A 15,827-nucleotide genomic window follows, 5' to 3' on the forward strand; every position below is an offset into this window, starting at 1 on the left:
CGGGCTGAGCCTGGCCCTCTGAGGAGACTCAGGGGCACTCAGGGGCCCGTCACTCAGGCAGTTTGGGGAGCTACTCCTGCCAGAGAGAGAGCCCTGGGGCGCCCTGGCAGGGGAGGAGGTGTCCTGGATTTGGGGCCCCTGAAAGCCCCACTTTTATTGGAATTTTGTTTGCTGACAGGCCCCCAGACCAGCCCACAGGGCCGGGGGAAGGGTCTGCAGGTGAAGGGAGTCAGGGAGTGGCCACCAGTCCCAGGCCCCTGCCCCAGCCAGAAAGTGAGGAACGCAGGGACTGTGGCCCGCCAGGCTCCTCTGTCCGGGGGGTGCTCCAGGCAGGAACACTGGAGCGGGTTGCTGAGCCCTCCTCCGGGGGACCTTCCTGATCCCCAGGGATCAAACACTAGTCTCTGGCATCTCCCACATTGGCAGGCGGGCTCTTTACCAGAATTGCCACCTGGGAAGCCTGGGTCAGACCTGCTTACAAAGGCCCTCGGGTCTCCCAGGCTCAGACACCTGCGTCCTGTGCACCTTAACCACATGTTGGGAAGAACCCCACTCCATTGTCAGTTGGGACCTTTACATTTTTATGTGGTTTTTTTTTTTTTTTTCCGTCTTAGTTACATATTTCTTTCTGAGAGGCTGGAGTGATAAAGAGGGGTGGCAGGCCCCCACTGGCCCACTAGATGCAAAGGCAGCAATGCCGATGGCCATGAAGCCCAGGGAGACAGTCAGGCTTAAAGTCCATGGTGGTGGAGCAGCGGCGTTGGCACCTGGGTTCAGCCAGTCACATCCATCTTTTACCATCTAGCCCTCTGTCGGCCACTCCACTAGGCTTCAGCAAGACCCAGCTTTCTCGGACAGAAGCCCCGTGCCTGGGTCTCCAGGGCCTCACGCCTTAGAATCCAAGCACCAATCATAGGTCCCTGCGCTCCCCCTACGTCCAAACTCTGCACGCATTGGTAGGTGCCCCGCAGGAGTGACTGAGGACCGATCCAGGCACACAGACTAGCAGGCAAGGGGCCCTACTGATTAAGGCTTTAGTGACTGAAAGCTAAGGCCAGCTCGGGGGAGGCTTGGGTGGTGGTGAAGAGGTGCCAAAGCCCCGCAGGCTACTTGGAAGGGTGGCTTCGGTGCCCTCAGATGGCAGCGTGGTGATGGCTCACGGGGGCCCCCGCCCCTGCCATCGGGTCAGCGTTCGGGGGCTGCCTGTCTCATTCTTTGCAGAAGCAATCTCTGGAGGATGAGGCTCCCCTCCCCTGCACCCACCCTATGATCTCTCCCTCTAATTCCAACATCCTGGCATCACCCAAGGCTGGAGATGTCCGGAGAAGTCATGGTACAGCTGCAAACGCTGAGACCCGCAGGGGAAGGGGACTGGTCCCTCGTCCAGTGGGGGTCGGCTGGTGCCTGAACCGGGATTGGAGCCCAGCCCCTGACTCCCAGGGCGTCCTTGTCCCGCAGCATCACCTGGGGCCCCGACCTTGCTCCGGACTCTGTAGCCAAGGATTTCCTGCAAGTGTGGAAGGATGTCTGTGTGGAAACAAGGGTTCTAGCAGCTCCCCAGGGAGTTGAGAGAGCGGCGAGATGGAGCAGAAGGGAGGCAAGCGGCAGGGCCGGAGCTGCTGGGATGATTTCAGAGCACCTGCAGGGGTGGGCTGCCTCCAGGGTGGAAATGTGCTCATCTTGCAGCTGAGAAAGGTTGAGGGGTTGGTCGCGTGTCTGGGAAGCCAGCCCTGCCTGCAGAAGTAACCACACAATCCTGCTCTGAAGGCAGCATTTGGGAAACAGCCTCAAAGGGTTAATGCAGAGCCCCCCTGCCCCCAGCTAGCACCTGGGCCTTCCCCCAAGAATGTGCCTGTACCTTTCTAGATAAGGGTCACTCACCTGATTCTGAGTCAGAGAGCATTCCTGCCATTGTCAGTAGGGCATTGAAGAGGAACTTGGGCTTGCTGGAAAGTTTATCAGCTCAGGAGGTGACGACTCATTCTTGCCTTTGTTCCCAGGCTCGGGGGGCCTCTCCAACCCAAGTTATGTGTAGGAAGAACCCCCACCCATATTTCCCCTTAATGGGGTCAAAATATGAACTCAAATCTTTAACAGATACAGATGAGCCACGGCTGAAATGCAGTGATCTGGGTTCAGGCTATCCACTTTGTAAAACCAGTTCCACTGTCTCTTTCCAACTCATTAACTTCTACGTAACGTTCTTTTTTCTCCATTATAACTTATAAATGACTGGGGAGGGCTAACAGTCTTGAAGATTAACAATGTGATTAAATCTGAGCCCTGGACCAAGCACAAATTGAAAGTGTTTTGTTCAGGAAGCTCATGACTAGGCGTTATCTACACCCAAGTGGAACCAGGAGCAGATAGAGCCTGGTGAGTCTGCCCTCCCCAGCACGCACACCCTGGGAGGTTCCCCTGGGCCAGGGCAGGTCAGAACCCTGTCCCCTCTGTGGGTCAGGCATGTCCTCTGCTCCCATGTTCCCCCCGACTGTGGTGGTTGGAGGGATACCTGGTAGAGACCAGGGTCTTGGTGAGCAAAGTGGGGAGTGGTGGGAGAGATGACCATGGCTGAAAGGCTGTCCCCTCCATGAATCCAGGGTCCTTATACGTGGCCGTACCTGGCAGAGTACCTGGCACCTTCTACCACATCCCAAGCACCCCCATCAACGTACCAGCGTGACACAAGCCAGAAGGATGCTAACAGCTCCCAATTGCTAATGTCTTCTGGTTTATCCACTTTGGTTACTGAAATCAAACATATTCTCTGTTCAGTTTAAGGTTATTTTCTAAAGATAGTTTTTAAAAAGCTTTAGCAACCTAAATGTCCATCAACAGAGAAATGGATAAAGAAAACGTGGTACATATATACAATGGAATAGTCAGTTCAGTTCAGTCGCTCAGTTGTGTCCGACTTTTTGCTACCCCGTGGACTGCAGCATGCCAGACTTCCCTGTCCATCACCAGTTCCTGGAGTTTGCTCAAACTCATATCCATTGAGTCAGTGATGCCATCCAACCATCTCATCCTCTGTCGTCCCCTTCTTCTCCTGTCTTCAGTCTTTCCCAGCATCAGGGTCTTTTCCAATGAGTCAGTTCTTTGCATCATGTGGCCAAAGTATTGGATTCTTAGCTTCAGCATCAGTCCTCCCAATGAATATTCAGGGTTGATTTTCTTTAGGATTGATTAGTTTGATCTCCTTGCAGTCCAAGGGACTCTCAGGAGTCTTCTCCAACACCACAGTTCAAAAGTATAAGTTCTTCAGCGTTCAGCTTTCTTTATGGTCCAATTCTCACATCCACACATGACTACTGGAAAAAACCATAGTTTTGACTAGATGGACCTTTATCAATTAAGTAATGGAATCTTACTCTGCCATTAAAACTAAAATAATGCCATTTGCAGCAACATGGAAGGATCTAGAGATAGTCATACTAAGTGAAGTCTGTCAGAGAAGGAGAAATATGGTTTGATATCCCTTATATGTGGAATCTAAAAAGAAATGATACAAATGAACTTACAAAGCAGAAGCAGACTCAAAGAGAACGAACTTACCATCGCCCTGGGAAAGATAGGAGGAAGGGATGGATAGGGAGTTTGGGATGGACATGTGCATGCTGCTATATTTTAAGTGGATAACCAACAAGGACCTGTATTTTACAAGGAACTCTGCTCACTGTTATGTGGCAGCCTGGATGGGAGGGGAGTTTGGGGGAGACAGGATGCATGTATATATATGACTCAGTCTGCTATTCACCTGAAACTATCACATTGTTTGTTAATTGGCTACACCCTAATGAAAAATAAAAAGTTAAAAAAAAAACTAACTAGAACCAACTAGGTCCAAGATAGAAAAAAAATAAGCTTTAAACTACCACCTCCGCCCACCCACCATCACTACCACCAACAATGAAATAAACTGACAAAAATAATTACAAGCTTTAAGCTTCTGTACTTCATCAACTCACTGAATGGGAAGGTTGGTCACTGTAATAAAGCTCCGTGTTGGGGGCCACAGGCTGCTGACCCCTGGCTGTCCCAGGAACCTGCTTCCCTGGGAAGCATCACCTCCCAGCTGCATGGCATAGCGTCCTATGAATGGGGCGGATCTGAAGTTTCCAGTCACTCTCCTCCCCTCCTCTCCCAGCACCTCCTGCTCACCCAGAAGTTGGACCAGAGCTAAAAACAGGCACCAGAGTAAAAGTTTTCAGATTATGTCTACCCCATGAAGTAGCGACAGTCCGCTCTTAGGCTAGCTACATGGGATGCTTGTTTTTCAAACTCTGTGTTACCTCGTTCCTGGCTTCATTAAACAGAGCATCATGAACACACATCAGTTTCCCTGGTGGCTTAAGACCATAAAGAATCTGCCTGCAGTGCCTGAGACCCGGGTTTGATCCCTGGGTCGGGAAGATCCCCTGGAGAGGGGAATGACTACTCACTCCGGTATTCTTGCCTAGAGAATCCCATGGACAGAGGCAGGCTACAGTCCATGGTGTGTGTGTAGGGGGGGTGGTCACAAGCTGTCGGACACGACTGAGAGACGGACACTGTCACTTAACAACTCAGGGTCACCGCTGGAACCTCCGATTTGGTGCAAAGTCATGAAGCCCTGGTTCCCTTGAAGCACTGTGCCCTGGTCATCGCTCTGTTCACAGCTCAGCAGCTTCTGCCCGGCCTCACTCCAGGCAGCGGGCAGCCAGCCTGGGTGTCTTCCCCACCCCATCCCTGGCAGACACCCCCCTCTCCGGAGGTGACTCCCTGGTCCAGGATCGCCAGTCCCCAGGCTGTGATCGACTTGGCTGTCTAAGCCAGGAAGCCAAGTGCCATCCTTGTTAGAAAGGAGCATCAGACAGAAGAGACAGGCTTGAGAGGGGTGGGGGGTGCGTCCTCTGGGTGTGGAGCCTCCAGGCAGGGGTTCTGACCCCGAGTGGGTCATTCATCCATGGGCCATTGGTCACTGACCCACTCTAAGACAGTTAAGCTTGCATGGCAAGAAAAACATACTGGTTTCTTTTTGTTTTATTTTTCTCCCTCACACCTCGCAAGTTAAGTTTCTTGAAATGAAGCCTGAAACTGTGACTTTTCCTTTAGGAGAGGAGACAGAATGCTGACTACTCAGCTGATAGTCACGGCTTTCATCTGCTCTGAAAATAGAATTTCAAATGAATGTTCTTCTTATGACAGAATTTTTTCAACGACAAGTAAAAAGCAAAAATGAATAAACCGCAGTCATCCATCAAATGACTTTTTGTTCCATTTTTTAAAGAAAAACAGAAACTATGTGCTCTGGGGAAGCATCAAGAATCAGTTTGGGTTTAATGTTTTCACATCCAAAAATCTCAATTCAACTGTAAAGAAAACAGTTTGAATGATTCTGACCCATCAGGGCATCCTCTTAACACAACATTCACAGCATAGTGCTTGAGTTTGGAAATATTGAGAGGGTCAGTGCAAAAAAAAAAAAATTAGAAATTATTTTTCACCTATTTTAAGGCATAGTTTGACAACCACGGGATCTCTGTGGCCACTTTCATTTTAAGCGGTATCTGAGTGTTACTCTGAAAATGTCACTCTTCATAATTAACCTCTTGTAGAGCAAACTGGCTTTCTAGCACAGAGCAAGTGTCGTTTGCATTTGCACAGAGATCACTTTCAGGAGGTCAGCGTCAGTGAATGGAGATGCTGCTCAGAATTCAGAAGCAGATTTGAGTCTTTGGTTGGTGTTTAAGGCTTCCCAGGGAGACCAGACAGGCTGGGTCCCTTCTCTGATGTTCCTGAAAAGCAGGTTTCAGTCCTTCGTGAAGACTCGCTGAAGTCACACAGAGATTCTTGAACTTTCGGTTCCCACCAAGATCCCGTCACCCAAACAGAATCTGCCTCCCAACCCCGTCCCGCCAGAAAAGAGCTGGACTGAGTGTAGCCGCCATGTCCCCGGCCAAGGGCCTGCTGTCCACGCGCCGCAGCCCAGAGAGGTGGGGGCGCAAAAATGTGTCCCCGAGTGCCAGGGGGAGGTCACCGCCATCACGATATAGGAAATGATGCTCCTCTAGCTGTTAGGAGGTGTGACGACACGCTCAGGGGGTGGGCGTGCTGGGGGAGGGGGAGACAGGCGGAGGACCCATCGAGGACCTTGTCGGAACGCAGATTCTGAATTAGGAGGGCCAGGGCCTGGGAGTCCGCGTTTCTCACAGGTTCCAGGAGATGCTGCTGGTCCACGGAGCGCACCCTGAGTAGCGAGCAAGGTGGTAAAGTTATGCTTCTCTTGGTTTGTGACAGCTGGGTTTTCCTTCCTTTGTCCTCTTGGTGTGAATTGGGATCTTCAGGGTCCAGAAAGTCACAGTGTCATCTGAATTCTGACTCTGAGCTGTGGGGACTCTACGCATGGGTTTACTTATTTTGACTGTGCGTGTTTCCAGACACATGTTTGCCTGTTTTCAAAAACGACCTAACCCAGGTTCCAGCTCCTGGGAAATCGGTGTTTTCCGCATTGCCTCTTCCTCTGTGACTTGGCCGGCACCTGCACGGGCCTCCTGGGCTGACCGCTGGGCCCTGTGTCACTCCAGGTGTGACCCTGACGAGCAGCTGCGATGGGGAAGACACTGGATCTTTCCAAGCTCACGGATGAAGAGGCCAAGCATGTCTGGGAGGTGGTTCAACGGGACTTCGACCTTCGAAGGAAAGAAGAGGAAAGGCTAGAGTAAGTGTGTGTGGCGGGACCCTTGCAGCGTTGCCCTAGTATCTCTGGAGGGGCCGGCCCCTTGGGGGTCTCTGGGTGGGCAGATGGTAGTAGCTTGGTGGAGGACACTGGATGAAAGTCACATGCTTTCTGACCTCAGTTCCCCCTTAATTAAAACAAGGAGCTCTGACTTCCTTCCTGATGGTCAGACATTCCCCGAATAGTTTTATTTCAACTTGATCCAGCGCCAGGGTGACAGTCTCTCCTAATGCTAAGACCACAGCCTTGCATGAATAAAGGTGATGAAGAGGGAAAGTCTCGATGCTGATATGCAACACCCAGAAGCTGGGATCAAGGGCTTTCAGAACAAAGGCGGAATTTTACCTCTTCCCAGCAGACTGGGGGGCACCCCATCCTCACTGTGGAGGCCCCAGAGCCATCTTGCAGGTCTCTCCTGTGGGCTGAGCTAAAGCCCCCTTGGCGTTATTTGTTCTTCTGCTTTGCATCTTCCTCTGCCAAACGTCCAAGGCTTAGCTGTCTCCTGGGCTCCCTTGTTGCCTCGGGGTATTTTGTGGGTTGGCAGGCCTGTTGCAAAGGAGACGTTAAGTGAAGACTCAAGGCAGGTGGGAAGTGGCCAAGAGAAAGGCCTAAAAGGCTCCTGGCGGTGGAGGGTAGAGAGGAGGTCAGAGCTGGGGTGGGGTGCAGGCAATCACGGGGCCAAAGACCCAAGCAGGACTTGGACTGGCTGTTCTCTGCTTGGCGCAGGCCTTTAGGCAAGAGAGGAGCAAGACCCAGATTCTGCTCTGCCACCGGCGGGCTCCTGAGAAGCAGTCGGATGAGCTGTCCAGGGGGAGCCAGCAAGTTTGCCTAAGGGCTGGTCGTGGGGTCTTGATTTTAGGTGAGTGGGTGTGGAGGTCACGGAGGACTCCAGAGTCAGGACCTGAGTAACTGTAGGTGTGGAGGGGTCCTCACCTCACCGGGGGAAGCTGAGGGCGGAACAGGTACGGAGGGAACCAGGACACAGATCTGTGGACCCTGGGCGGCCCGTTAGACACGAGGGGGACAGGGCGGCCCCACACACACTGGCCGGGAGCCCAGCAAGACAGGCCTGTGGGAGTGTCCACCTGCAGAGTCCGCGGCTGCTGTGATCACGCCAAACCCTGCGGCCTAAAGCAGGCACACAACTCTCTCCTGGGCCTGGAGCTCTGGAGTCAAGGTGTTGACAACCTGCCAAGTGAAGCAAGTTCAGTGAAGCCCAGCACCCCCTGGTGATGGTGGGGAGGGGTCCGCAGCAGCACCAGGGGGCTTCTTGCTGCCTCTCTGCAGCCGTCCTCCCCTCTGCTCTGTCCCGGGCTGCAGGACACCCCCTGGGTTTTCAGTACGAAGCAGCTTTCACCCCGCTGGTGTTGGGGCCCTGACTCCTGTCAGTTGCTGCGACCCCAGGACCAGGGCCCAGAGCCGGCCTTGGGCGTCATCCCGGTGCTGGCTGGGGCAGGCGCCCACCTTGCCTCCGGTCTCCTCTCTTTGCCTCAACCTGGAGGCTGTGCCTGGGGCCAGGGCCACATGCTCTTAGTGACAGAGGCCGCCGGGTCTTTCCTGTCTGGGGATCGCAGCCCCTCCAGGCAGCCCAGCTGTTGTCAGTCTTGTTTTTAATGGCAGCTCAGACCCTCCCATTCCATGCTTTTATAGAAGCACAGATCGATCGGGGGGAGGGGATCACAGCTCTTCAGGGAGACCTTTGAGGGCGTCAGCCCCTCCCTCTGTCCAGGCAGAGCCCGGGTAGTTTTGTAGAAATTCCTGTCTCTTGCCTACAGGGAGCACCACACCCTTCTGACCCTCATCACCCTTACTTTCCATATTTCTTGTGGTCATTTCATGTTGCAAAGAGGAGACTACCCCCCATAGCCTCCAGCTACTGCTGGAAAGGAAGTCTCCAAAGGATCCCACTGGTGACACACCCTCTCCTGGGGGGCCCTTGAATCAGGTTAGGTCCCTGGTCAGTCAGTTAAGATCAGGGTGACAGCCTCGTTCAGAAGTCCCCGAAGCCTTCTGCTCAGGAGTTAGTGTCTTCTCGGCCAGACATGTGACGATTAGGGGTGAACTTGTTAAATACGACAGCGCAGGACGTGGTCCCTGGGAGTGTCCGCGTGCAGAGAGGCGGTGGTTGGGAGAATCCATGCCAGGGTCAGGGCGAGGATGCTGGCACCCCGGACGTGCTCCTGTGTTAGTGCCTCCTGTGCGCACCACCGCCGGTGATACGTTTGGAAGAGCTAAGCCGCGGGGCCGAGTGAAAGGCGCCTGTGGAAACACCGAGGTGCTTGTCTCTTGCCAGGTGTCCTTGGTTATCCAAGTAGCAAGAGCTGAAGCCGCCTCTGCCTGTGACAAGCCTTTTCCCCATGTCCCCCTGACCCCCGGGAGCAGGACTCAGGCATGTGGTCGTGCGGCGCTGTGAGGCCAGAGCCCATGGGCTCACGTTCCGCTCCGGCGGGGCTGAGACTTAGGGAAGGCACAGCTCAGAATGAAGACTGGTGTTTGGACAGTGACGTTGGCTCTGCAGAGTGCGTTGGCTGGTATGAAACTGAAGACGGTTTAAAAACCATAAACCTCCTTCTTCCTGGCCTCATCTCAACGTTAATCTCTGCATTTAACCAATTTCAATGTTAACCATCCGTCTCCTGCAACCACACTATCCCAGCCCCTGTAGCACACTGGGGTTTCTGCACGGTCCCTTGGGGTCCTCATGGGTGCTCCCAGTTCCTGGGTCTCTAATCTCTGAATCAACAACAGCCTGACTGCAGGCACTGGCCCTCAGCTGAGCGCTGAGTGGGTGCCTGTAACAAACTGAGCAGCTCAGGGGTTGTTCAGATGAGCAGGGTTTTTTTTTATTTTTATTGAAATAGAGTTGATTTACTAGGCTGTGTTAGTTTCAGATGGACAGCAATCAGATGAGTTTTTGATGTCTTTGATACGCTTCAAAAGAGAGGCCAAATGGATGGGCCAGCTCAAAACCTTACCAAGGTCATTGAGAGAACAAAGTCAATAGAAGGGAAAAAACTGTGAAACCAAGAACCAAACACATTCATTGCTTGCAAGGCACTTGCCCATCCTGAATACACATCAGATGGACACAGTGTGTGCGCTCAAGGTTGGTTCACCAGCAGCAAGGTCGATTCACCAAATACACCAACTAGGAAACCATCAAACAAAAACGCGTTTCATTTCGCGTTTACAAAGTGAACAGAAGTGTGTGTTAGATGGGTTGCTGTTCAGTTTTTCTCCCCAGGTGGGAGCATCCACCTGTAAGGGATACTGGGGCAGGGCCTGGGCAAAGATTCCAGCACCCTCTCGCACGTGGTAGGACCAGCACTGCTTTGACCTCTCCTGTCAAAGTGAGTGACCAGTGAGCTGGCCCAGGCCCTGACCCTAATGCCCAGTGCCCGGTAGACCGTCCCCACGACATGAGAGCCTCTGACCCCTTGGCCAGGCCTGACCTCCTGCCGTTTGTGGAGGACACTTGCGGCCCTGTGGGGAAGACGGATGCCAGCCAGTGTTGAAGGTCTGTATCTGCTGTGAGCCTCCTAACGAGATGTCCCGCATAGAACACATTTGTTCCGGGGACCACCCGGCCTGCTGGTAGACCTCTCGGACAGCTCCCCTCCAAACTGACCAGGAGGATGTCCCTGGGAGGCTAGCTCCTGAGTGACAGAGGCCTTGTGGAGCTTCCAAACAGCTTTCCTTGCAGACTATTTTGGGAATTTAAGGAGGAAGGGGGAGGCCGTATAGCCTCTGATTTAGCCCCAGGCAGATATAGTCTCTCCCTGAAGTTGGTTTGTGCGACCAGCGACTGGGGAGTGGGGTATTTACTGTGCAGAGTGTGACGCTATTCTTGGCTTCCCCTCAGAACACCGTGCTGCACTCCAGAGGATCCCAAACCCCAAAATGCACAGAAATCGTTAGGCAGCTCATCAAACCTTCACTCCCCTCCAAGACCCCGGGCCTTGGAATGAGCTTGCCTGCTTCCTCACAGAAGGCTCAAGTCTACCAGGCATCACCTCCCCGCTCCCTGCACTTACCGTGTTCACGTCCACCCTGTCTTCCCTCTCGGGTCCTCACCGGTACTCTGAACCTTTCCTCTGCTCCTGACTCCTGGAGCTGCCTCAGTTACTCCCGTTCTGTACTCTGGCTTCTGCTTGGAACGTCAGTAGGGTCTAGCACCATACTGAAAGAAACAAAACTAAAGCAAGAACAAAGAAACCAAAACCACAGAAAGCCTTTCCTTTGGCCCTAACGCCCTGCTAAATGCTGGCACATCTTGCTTCCTTAATTTCAAATGATCCAAGCGCTACACATCCTTACATCTGCCTCATGTTCCACTGGTCTGTATTGGCAGCTACCCCTCGGGGCCCAGTCGAAGCCCTTCTCAGCCCCTAGTCTTCCCTGACCTTGGGGCCTGCCTTCCTCATCAACCCCGTGTCTGTACTGGGTGTTCCTTTCCCCACCCCTTCCTGGCTTTTCTCTGTGGTTACTTTGAAAGCTCCTCTTCTTCCTTGTGGTGCACTAAAGGAATAAGTTGCCTAAGACATGTCTTCTCAAAGTCCATGAAAGCACCTGGACCCCGTCAGATCTTTCATCTTTCGAATACCCAAAGGACAAAGAATTCCTAAGCTATTTAAACTGCTTCAGACCAGGAAAGAAATGTTCCTTAGGCTCACTCTGATACCCTATATTAACAAAGATAAAGGAGGAAAAATACAGCTCAGTTAAATCACCATTTTAATATGCCTAAGGCTGTAATGGAAGTCACTAGCCTTGTATATCTATTTAAATTAATTGAGTGCAACTTAAAAATCAGTTCTTCTGTCTCATTAGTCGTATGTCAAGTTTTCAACGGCCATACTCATGGGTAGTGGCTGCCACACTGGACCGACAAATTTAGAACGTTTCCATCATCGCTGAAATTGTATTGGACATCCCAGGCTAAGGAGACAAAACTTATGCTTATCTCAGTACTGTGGAAGAATGTTTGGTAGCACACTATTTTTGATGATTTTTTTAAGTAATAAAATTGAAATTAAAGGATACTTTTTTAACATGATGAAAAAATGCTCCAAACAATAGCCATCATGATATATTAATGTTAGAAACAAGGAAAGAATTTCTTTCATTGCCACTTATCATGACCAATTTAGCATGTTCTATTAGTGCTAGCCAATGCAATTAGAGAAGGTAACAAAATAAGTAGTATACCAATGGACAGGGAAATCCAAAACTGTTACCTGCAGAAGATAAAAACCTAAGATAGTTACCTGCAAAATTTTAAAAAAGAGAATTTAGTAGTCTAGCTATATAAGATACAAGAATATAAAAGAAAATCAGTGTCCCCTTTGTAGACATCAGAGGTAACCAATTAGAACATACATAGAAAAATCCTATTTATTAAAAAAAAAAAATGAAGTACCTAAGGAGGAAGGGGAAGGTGAGGTAAATTGGGAGATTAGGCTTGACATAAATACACTCCCATGTATAAAATAGCTAGCTAGTGAGATCCTGCTGAATAACATAGGTAGCTCACTTCAATGTTCTATGATAACCTAGATGGAGGAATGGGTGGGACGTCTAAAAGGGAGGTGCTATATGTATACATATGGCTGATTCACTTCATTGTACAGCAGAAACCAACAGAACATTGTAAAGAAATTATACTCTAATTAAAAAAAGAAATATGTAATAGCCATATAAAGAATAGCATAAAACATCACTAAACAACATACCAAAACTGTAAATTGTAACAAGTGATATCATATCCTCTATATGGGAAGAATGCTGCAATGATGTTGGCTCTTGAGGAATTAGTGTCAAATTCCTAAGGCATTTGAGGGAATATGAAAAAAAATTATAGAAAATGAAGACGTAAGACACAGCAATTTAAATAAGACTAATAAGCAGGGCCTTATTCCATGAGATAATAAAAAGTATTTAATGCTACATTAATTAACATAACATGGGCCTTTCACAGATATAAATAATCAGTGAACCAATGTGAAAGTTCTAAAATGCAACCAAGTATGTGTAACAGTTTCCAGTACAATGGCAGCATTTCATATCAGTGAGAAAGGGAAGGATTAATTAAAGCTGAGTGTGTGTTGGGACAGTTGACCATGAGTGCAAGACTAGGGGAGGGAGTTTGACCTAAGTTCAATTTTTAATTGATGTATTAAAAATGTAAAGCATGAAACTATGAAAATTACTGGAAGAAAATATAGGTAAACATGTACCTAATCTTGAGGTGGAAAAACCTACATGTGACAAGACAGGTAGAAATCACAATACAACATATCAATAAGTATTGACTAAATATGTACATCTGAATTTAAAAAAGACCAATGTTTAATTTTTTAAAAAATTAGAAGAGTTTTAACCGAAATGGCAATGAGTTATATCTTTGACCTATAAAGAAAGTCTTAAAATTAGAATGATAAAGAAGTTTCTAAATTAGAAAAGCACAGAAACCCCCATGTTTAAAAAGGAAAGGGGTAAATGAGAATGCAGGGGTGACTCCTGTCGGTGGGTGAGGACCCGGATTTTCCTACAGAGAACACTGTTTTATGTGTTAAGGGCACAGCCCACAAGTCAAATATTAGGCTGTGAACCGTCCCCAGAAAGGCAAACAGATGGTGATATGGATTTGTAATCTTTGCAAACAAACCCAAATGCCTGAGATTATCCATGAAAGATCTCCTGGCGTGAGACATGGCTTGCAAACTATGACTTGCTTTAAAAATAAATAAATAATGAGGAAATTGAGGTCGCCCTTTGCTGGGCCACTTAGCACCACAGACAGACAGCTCCAGGGTTGAAAACACAGAAGCTGAACCAGGAAGTCAGCTGCCAGCAAAGCCTAGAGATTAACTTTGGTCTGAGATCACTTACAAGATTTTGGTGAGGCTCCCTCTCAGCGGTCTGTCATTCACACATCACTGTATAATTCCTCTTTATCCTTTCTTTCATCGTTTGCTCACTCTCTTCAGAAGACTTCAAAGAACTTTGTTGTTGTTTGTTGTTCAGTCACTAAGTCATGTCCAACTCTTTGCAAGTTCATGGACTGCAGCACTCCAGGCTCCTCTGTCCTCCCCATCTCCTGGAGTTTGCTCAAATTTCTGTCCATTGAGTCGGTGATGCCATCCAACCATCTCATCCTCAGCTGCCCCTTCTCCTCCTGCCCTCGATCTTTCTCGGCATCAGGGTCTTTTCCAGGGAGTCAACGCTTCGCACTGGGTGGCCAAAGTGTTGGAGCTTCAGCTTCAACATCAGTCCTTCAGTGAATATTCAGGGTGGATTTCCTTTAGGATTAACTAATTTAATCTCCTTGCTGTCCAGGGGCCTCTCAAGAGTCTTCTCCAGCACCGCAGTTTGAAAGCATCAACTCTTCAGGGCTCAACCTTCTTTATGGTCCAACCTTCACATCCATACATGAACTGCTGGAAAAACCATTGAACTTCAGCAAGTTTCCATTTCCCTCGTTATAATTCCTGACACTTATTTGTATAGTCAGGACCTTAGATCATGGACTTTCTTTTGATCCTTACTACTTGACGCTTGTCCTCTTTCAGCAATTCTCTCTGACACTTATGTTTCATTTGGTTGACACACTTTTAATACTACTGTCCCTCAGTTCTGTGCCTCATTGGTTCTTTCACACTCATTCTTAAGGGTCATACTTGAGATTCTATTTCCTGTCCTATGGAGCACATCTTCAAGTTGTTTTCTCAGGAAGGACAGGGGGTAAGGATTTCATACTTGAAATCTCTCAGTTAGGAGTAAGATCTCTGCTCACACACTTTCCCCTCTGAATCCTGGTGGAATAAAAACTCCCAAACATGCCCATTTCCTAATCCCCCAATCTATGAGTATGTTGAGCTATGTGGCAAAGGGGAATAAAAATTGCAGGTGCAATAAAGGCTGCTAGTCAGGGGCCTGGATGCAGGGAGACAATCTTGGGTTAATGGGTAGGTCAGTGTGATCACAAAGAGCCTGATAAATGAAAGGAAGGGGGAGACAGGACAATGTATAAGGGTCATTTATTGTGAGAAGGATTCAACCCACCACTGCTGACTCTGAAGATGGAAGAAGAGCCATGAGCCAGAGAATGCAACTGCCTTCTAGAAGCTGAAAAAAACAAGGAACCAGACCTTCCTTCAGAGCCTCCAGGAAGGATCACACTCCTGCCAAAACTGTGATTTTTAGGTGCAATCTAGGACTTTCATAGCTAGAGAGAAGAAGTCAATGCCTGGCTTCAAAGTGCCAAAGGTCAGGCTGACCTTCTTGTTAGGGGCTAAGACAGCCAGTGACTTTAAGTTGAAGCCAGTGCTCATTTACCATTGTGAAAATCCCAAGGCCCTGAAGAACTGTGCCAAATCCACTCTGCCTGTGCTCTATGAATGGAACAACAGAGCCTGGATGAACAGCGCATCTGTTTACAATATGGTTCACTGGATATTTTAAGGTCACTGATGAGACCCACTGCTCAGAAAAAGATTCCTTTCAAAATATTACTGCTCATTGACAATGCGAAACATCCCCCAAGAGCTCTTATGGAGATTAACAGTGATGTTAATAGAGTTTTCATACTTCATAACACACGTCCACCCTGCAGCCCATGGCTCAAGGAGGAATGTTGACTCTCCAGTCTTATTCTTTAAGAAATCCCTTTCAGGAGGCTGTAGCTGCCATAGATAGTGATTCCTCAGATAGATCTGGGAAAAACAAGTGGAAAACCTTTTGGAAGAGATTCATCATTCTAGATGCTATGAAGAACATCTGCAATTCATGGGAAGAAGTCAAAGTATCAACATTAGTAGGAGTGTGGAAGAAGTTGATTCCAGCCCTCACAGGTGGCTTTGAGGGTCTCAAGACCTCAGTGGAGGAAACCACTGCAGATGTAATGGAAGTAGCAAGAGAACTAGAATTAGAGGTACAGCCTGAGGCATGAGGGAATTGATGCAATCTTATGGTACAACTTAGATGAGGAGTTGCTTCTTAAGAATGAGCAAAGAAAGCGGTTTCTTGATATAGGTCTATCCTGGTGAAGATGGTGTGAAGATTGTTGAAATGATAACAAAGCATTTATAATATTCATAAACTTGGTTGG

General features: G+C 49.1%; 1 protein-coding gene across 3 annotated transcripts in view; it reads left to right on the top strand.

The window, feature by feature from the left end:
• Window positions 1-15,827, top strand: part of MLPH (melanophilin) — a 42,833-nt gene that overhangs the window by 403 nt on the left and 26,603 nt on the right. For all 3 annotated transcript variants that reach the window (XM_043877823.1, XM_043877824.1, XM_043877825.1), the window contains exon 2: window positions 6,567-6,700. In XM_043877823.1, the coding sequence (XP_043733758.1) occupies window positions 6,591-6,700 (110 nt within the window). In that variant the 5' untranslated portion in view covers window positions 6,567-6,590. The remainder of the gene's footprint in view (window positions 1-6,566; window positions 6,701-15,827) is intronic.

Source organism: Cervus elaphus, chromosome 20 (genome assembly GCF_910594005.1).
Source record: "Cervus elaphus chromosome 20, mCerEla1.1, whole genome shotgun sequence".
Taxonomy (NCBI): domain Eukaryota; kingdom Metazoa; phylum Chordata; class Mammalia; order Artiodactyla; family Cervidae; genus Cervus; species Cervus elaphus.